This window comes from Corylus avellana, chromosome 2 (genome assembly GCF_965113065.1).
Source record: "Corylus avellana chromosome 2, dhCorAvel1.hap1.2, whole genome shotgun sequence".
Lineage (NCBI taxonomy): Eukaryota > Viridiplantae > Streptophyta > Magnoliopsida > Fagales > Betulaceae > Corylus > Corylus avellana.
Genome location: NC_142491.1, coordinates 12,441,539 through 12,448,507, shown reverse-complemented (window position 1 = coordinate 12,448,507; position 6,969 = coordinate 12,441,539). Strand labels below are relative to the sequence as shown.

General features: G+C 39.0%; 1 protein-coding gene across 1 annotated transcript; it reads right to left on the bottom strand.

The window, feature by feature from the left end:
• On the bottom strand, window positions 1-6,704 carry LOC132162234 (glycosyltransferase family protein 47). Its single transcript, XM_059572499.2, has 4 exons — window positions 6,120-6,704; window positions 5,564-5,686; window positions 2,223-2,390; window positions 1-1,888 (listed from the first exon to the last, which is right to left on the bottom strand). The coding sequence occupies exons 1-4, from the start codon at window positions 6,486-6,488 to the stop codon at window positions 206-208; spliced, it is 2,343 nt and encodes a 780-aa protein (XP_059428482.1). The 5' UTR covers window positions 6,489-6,704; the 3' UTR covers window positions 1-205.
• Between the last annotated feature and the right edge of the window lie 265 nt (window positions 6,705-6,969).

Here is a 6,969-nt window from a genome sequence, read left to right as displayed (position 1 = left end):
AAAGAAAAGAGCAAGGGGGTTAAAATAAAAAAAACTATGACAAAACCAATATACATTTTGCAAACAAAAGCTATTGAAACCTGAAATTTCCCCCCAACACAATTCACAACAGGGGAAAAAGATGACGGGAGTAACAAAAATTGATACAAAATAAGAGAAAGGAAGAGTCAGTGAGCTGGTGCCTGGTGCCAAGATTCATTTGTCCCTATTGATCCCAACCATCCTTCCGCCCATCGAATTCCCACTTCCGGCCTGCCAAAGTTCCATACATCTCCGAAAATTTGAGAAGACAGTTGCTTCTTACCTGGTAATGCACTTTGGTGTTTCGGCTAATGGCTGCACCAGATAACTTTGATGTATCTATTGCCCATGCTGGTCTTACATATTCTACAGTCCTGGATGAGCTTGCATTTGCATACAAGAAATTTAGTAGCACGTCCTCGCAGTTAAAATACTTATCCACCAGTTCCCTCCCTTGCTTGGCTGCCTCACCCCAGTACATCTTGAAGGCTGCTTGACTATCAATGAAAGCTGCTCCTGTAAGAACCATGTTATACCCCTTTCGTCTTCGGGCATATTTCTCACCCCTATACTTCAATGGACTTCCATCAATGAGCCGGGGGTAGAACCCAACAATACGATCTGGGTACTGACGCCATACCCTAAAACCCCGCTCAATATCATCGCAAGCCATCATAATGTCATCGTCAAGCTCAAGAACAGCACGGGTCTTTATCAAGGAATCTAATTTGAACCGATTATTCAGTGAGTTCTCTTTCTCTACTCTGATCCTAACTGGCACTGCTGAGTCCAGATCACTCAGCTCTGGAGGAATCCCCTTGTTCCACACCACCACAATTTCTCGCACTGAAGAACACCTTGAGTAATGCTTCACATACATTTTTAAATTCCAGAGCCTAGCATCATACGTCATTGTTAATAATGTGAACTGTGAGTAGTGACCTTTCCAAAGGTAAGATTCTTCAGCACCGTTGCCCCCATAGATGTATTTAACCCCCGTGCACATTAGTGCAACCCCAAATGTAAATATTATCACGACAACTAGTCTTCCGGCACAGGTATTCGGTTTTATCCATCCTCGGAGAAAAGAAGGAACTCTGTTTAGGCGGCTGCAAAACCGCCTCACTTTGGAAGAAAACATATTTGATCTTTCCCAGGCCAAGAAAGCATCACTTCTCTTTCCCAAGTCATGGATGCACCATTTCAGGGGAATAATACACTTCACAGCTCCAAGTAGCACACCAAGCAGCACAACAAGTACAGCAACAACTGCAACTGAAGCACAACCAAGAACGAACCGCCAGGATGGGTCTCCAGATGGTACGCGGTCCCCATCCATAACCCCAATCCATTCACCAGTACTAAGCTGCTGCACATCAAGGTGATGATACCGATCGCCATTCCAAGCATTACGGCCTTTATTAGGCTCTACAAAGCCTAAGGGCACTTCAACTTCTTTAAATTCATCATCTGTAAGAACTTCTACCTTGAAGATGCGCACTCGTCTCCCATATGTTTCACCGCAGTCTTGACCAACACGATAAAGGTTTCCATTGTAGAAAAAGGGTCTCCCTCCATTTCGAGCCCCCAAGCTCTTGTCAGCATTATATATAGGGTTCTTCTTGTGTGGTTTCCAAGGACCAAAAGGTGAGCTACTATACCAGATCTCCAGCTGTCCATTCTTGCTGGCACCAAAACCACTATGATCTGAGCCAAAAAGCCAATACTTCTCATCATAATTGATGATGAAGGAATCAACAAGGGGTTTTTTCATGATGACCTTATCCAGTGTCCATTGCAAAGGAAAGTTGAGTGCACGGTAAAGACGTAGTTCCCCTTTCTCACTACTCTCAGGCATCATATAAATCTGTGAGAAACAATAAGAAAAATGAGGCAATGCAATCAATGTATGAATCTTTCACTGAAACATTCGGGCCATGCAATTATTTCAATGTCTTGCAATGAATGGGCCATGGAATTGGACTCATAAACTATCCCAAGGACTTCCAAAACGGCAATCTAGTCTTTGGGGTACAATCAGATTGTTAAGGATTTTGACATGTTGATCTCATAGGTGGAACATTATTCATTAATCCATTTAGCTTGTAATTGGAGTAGGACGAGGTTATAAGGTGCCTAAGAATGTTTCAGTAATTATTTTATGTGTGCATGTGGGTGCATAATAGTAATTGAAGTCTTACTTGGCCAAGGTAGTCGAAGACAAATGGATAAGAGACATGCCAGTCCTCATCCAAGGCAATGCCTACTTCTTGCCACGATGCTCCCTTATCTGTACTTTTTGCGACTCCAATATCTCCTTGCATAGTGATTGAATTCTTGGTTTCATAGAAGAGGTAAAGTATTTCACCCTGAAATGTGATCCCAGAATAATTGAACAGGATGATTAAGTTAATTTTTCCAAAGAAAGAAACAAGGAAGAAATTCAGCATCCTAGATACTTGCCCAAGCCGGGAAAATACACATGTAGTGCTTAATAGATACTAATGCGTCCACTCCCTTCGAGTTAAAGTATGAAACAACAGAAACTGTAAACCAGCTTCCCAAAAACATTTTTAGTTCATGCCAACAATCTTGATAACTGCAAATACATTTGTTTCATCTGCAGCAACTATTTATGGCCAAAAAGATCTGAGCAACTATGAAGTTCTTTAGTGAGAAGAAAAAATCACTGTTGAACATATTGAAAACACATGCAGTTTGCTAGTGGGCTTGACTGATAACCCACATTAGCTTATTATTATACACCAAATTTAAATGTGGCTCCTTGAAAACATCTCAAGTATGGTCCAGCAACAACTAAATTACACAAAGTCAACACCAGTAGCAAAGCCAGTAATCAAATAAGATGTATCTAAAACAAAAGGAAATTTTGATACCTGAATTTAGGATCATTTTAAATCGAAAACCTCTCTATTTTTCCATAAAATAAATAACAAAAATTATACGAAAATACAATTATGCCCTCCTATCAAAAAATTGGGATTTTCATTACCAAGGACTGGGTCACGTCCAGCTACTGAGGCTAGGTGGTCCCCAACCACCATAATGGCTGGGTTACCAAATCTCTTCTTTCCTTTTCTTTTGTCGCTTATTGTATTTTTTCAGTTAAGAGGCACAATTGTATATTTTATACCAATTTTATTATTTATTGGGTAAAAAAAATGGATAGAGGTCTTGGATTTAAAATGATCGTAAAGTGTATCAAATTTTGGAAATTGGAAAATGGGTCATTATTTCATAAACACAGCAAAATGAGGTTCTGTCAATATTTCCCAAAAAACTAATAACAAAAGACATATTTGGTTGAAAGTATCCTAATAAGCGTAACAAAATAATACACTGAATAAGTGTGTACACTGCCCCCAAAATATATATATATATATAAAACCAGGCTTTAAATTGACCAAAAAAGCATTTTATTTTCAAGACTAATTCCAACTCACTTAGCCGTTCCTTCTCTCCCACTGCTATGTCTAATGAGAACAAAGTATAGTCTGAATTTAGGAAGGGTTGGTATCAGTAGAAAATTATAAACCTTACAATTCACTTATAAAATTTACAATTCTATTACCATGGATCTCATTCAGCAGATCAACACATACCAAGTAGCATCCAAAATATTCAATGTCCATTTATTGGCTGCCATACAAAATAAGTTAACAACTCTTTTATTGTGCGACTCACATTTCAATGTTCAATGTCCATTTATTGTGCGACTCACATTTCTCTTATTTCCTTTTGATTATCTTCCCCTACAATACACCAGTTAACAACTCTTTGATCACAAATTTGTGCATACCATAACTGAACCTTCAAACTTTTGTTAGTAACTCCAAGAATTTCAGCCAATTCATCCTTTGTTGTTCTACTCTTTCTACTAGAAGCTTAAAGCAATTTATTCCTAATGACGGCTAATAATGCATAGACAGTGCAAGAATCAATGGCTAGGGAAGAGACACAGAGAGAGATTATGTCTTTTATGATTTTTCAAACAATTTTTGACCCAAAAGCCTGTTACACACTAAGACGCTAATCTACAACCTCCAAACCTGTGGTCTCACTATTCGAATATATTTGACCTTTCCAACCACTTTTATCCTCAAAGTCTTTAGTATCTTCCAGAGAGATTGAGACATAATTCAATGAAAACATACCTCAAAAAGTAAGCATCATAATCAATACAAGAAGAATTAAAAACTCTGTTGCGACAAAGACTGTTGTTTTACAAAACCTACTATGATTTGACAACAAACCAAATTTTAATTTCTAGGATTCAATTGTCAAAAGTCTTTTGAAAAGCAACCAAAAGAAGAAAACCCCTAAGAGGTTCAGTAGTTTTAAATTTACAAGTTAGGTTGTAAGAAAAGAACGCCTATTCATGATCAATTTAAAAAGTGAACTGCAAGTTGACACACAAAAAAAAAAAAAAAACAAATTGTAAAAATTAAATAAGAACGCCTATTCATGGTCAATTTGATGAGTGAGCTGCAAGTTGACACCAAAAAAAAAAAAAAACAAGTTGTAAAAAATAAATATTTTGTTGTCCTCTCATCCACCATCAATCTGTAATTTTGAAGACAAGCCAAAAGATCTGCATAAATACTGAGGAGCTTGATCCATAACATGTATTTTCATTATTTATAGCCAAAAGATGTATTTATACTTTCATTGTTTATAAAATGACTCCTATACTCACAATTATTGATGTCAGATTAAAGAGGCCTTGCCTGGGTAAATTACGCATTATATTATTCTCTTTCTCCCTCTAAACTGTTTTTGAAGTTTTCTACCATCATTTTATACCTTGTGACTGGGTACACATAAGAGCAAAATACATCAGAATTCCGTGAATTTACAAACTAGCTTAGTCAACCTTAAATCCCAGGGAGCCTCAACAAGTTACCAAGTGAACTGTAACAATTTAGTTGCCAGAGATTTCAAAGGTCATCATAAACAATAAACATTTCTGCACCACTGCACAAGCATTTAAAATCTTATAACAGAAGACAGATTATTGCCATGCTCGTGGCAAAGGCTTGTGAATTTGACCAAACGATCAATTTTCAGAGCAAAACAAACATTAAACAGAGTGACCATGTGATTATCCTTTCTTTCCCGCTGAGAACCCTCACAAACAAAATCTGTTACGGATAAAATCCCCTAAAACAGTTTATTAAACAAATTCGCAAGCAATAGAGCCCACAAATCACAAGCTAATGCAAATTCAAAATCTCAAACTTTACAAACTCAAATTTCGTGCCAAATTAAGAGTGAAAGATGATCATATACTCATAAAGATCGTGCACACTCACATAAAAATATTGAATTTCTTTACCTGTGCCTTCAATCACTAAACAAACATTAGCCCACTTGCACCCATGTCATAACACATCACTCAACCATTTCCAAGAAAACAATAAATAAACAAAACCTCAACAAAGAGAGAGAAAAAAAAAGTGAAAGTGAAAGTGAACCTCCAAAAAAAATAAAGAAAATCCAAAATAACAGAAAGAATTAGTACCTGAACATAAAGAAAAGGATCAGCAACAAAATTGCTAGGGAAGCCGGCATCAGAAACCGAAGCACAGGTCAAAACAGGGTTAGCGACCGGCCACGCTGCACTCTCATCCTTCCAAACATTCATCTGCACGCAATTCCCCGACCCCACTTATCAAACCTACCTCAATTCCATAATCCAACACACACCCACGATTTCCCACATCACAAAGAAGACCGAAAATATAAAACCCCAAAACCCAGCAGCCAAAACAAATAATAGAAGATCCTCATTAAAAAATGAACCTTGAAAAAAAAAAATTACCCATTTATCAAAAACAAGAAAGTCAACCATTTTTGAATTTTTTTTTTTCTTTGTCTAAATGAAATAGAAAAGAGAGGCAAGCAAAGAAGGAAAAATCCACCGCTTCTTATTTTTGATAGCAAGCACCAAAAGCCAGCAACGAATTAAACGATATCAACCAAAATCACCTATTTCCCAGACACAAGAAAATCAACTACTCTTGGGAGGACAGAAATAGAAAACTGAGGCAGGCAAGGAAACGAACAAAAAAACGCACCGTTTCGATGGACTTGAGAGAAAAAGGAGAGTCCCCGTAGAACACACCCACGGACCAGGACCCCTCATTGTCCTCTTGGCACCCGAGCATCGATCCCGCCATGGCCGGAGGACGCACAGGCGGCGTGAACACGAGCCACGCGTAGAGCGTAGCAAGCGATCCGTACAGCACAAAGCAACCCAAGAAGAAAAGCAACCCAGACGACAGCAAGCGGTGCTTGCAGTGGGGGTGCTCCCTGCAGCGCCACCTGCACCAGCACCTCAAGCTCATATCGCAGCAGCTCCCGCCGACGCTACCATTCACGCCTCCAGCGCCCGCCGCCGCAGCAGCCGCGGTGGGGCTCGACCCGCCCATACCTGGAAATTTCATAAACTCGTCTTTCCCTTCGTCGTCTTCACCCTCGTCGTCGAAGCCCAGCTGGGATCTCAGGCCCGCGTGACATCACGTAGCCGTGCTGTCACCTGCATTTGTCACAGACTTGGGTTTCAATTTTTTCTGTTTTTTTGGCCTTTTGATTGTTCTCTCTGTCTCCCTCTTTCGTGTTTTCCAATGAAGAAACACTGCAGAAACGGAACGACGTCGGGGATTTATATGTGCGTAGGTACATATATATATATATATATTAAGAGAAAAATGAGGGTACTTTCCAAATAATTAATGTATGTGTTGGAAAATTGGCGGAGTCGCGAGAGTGGGAAATTCAGGTGTACTGCCGGCTCATGGCGACCGATTTGTGACGTGGAAAACGTGGGCATGGACAAGTGGAACGATGATAAGCTAACAAATGAACGTAACCGGCGAGTACCATAATTCCATCTCACTTTTCTCCTTTTATTATTCCATAATTTAT

Coding starts and splice junctions, on each gene's coding strand:
- LOC132162234 (XM_059572499.2), bottom strand. CDS start 6,488: ATGAAATTTCCAGGTATGGGCGGGTCGAGCCCCACCGCGGCTGCTGCG. Junction 2,391..5,563: donor ATCCTTTTCTTTATGTTCAG/GTACTAATTCTT, acceptor ATCACATTTCAG/GGTGAAATACTTTACCTCTT. Junction 1,889..2,222: donor TCTTCGACTACCTTGGCCAA/GTAAGACTTCAA, acceptor TGTTTCTCACAG/ATTTATATGATGCCTGAGAG.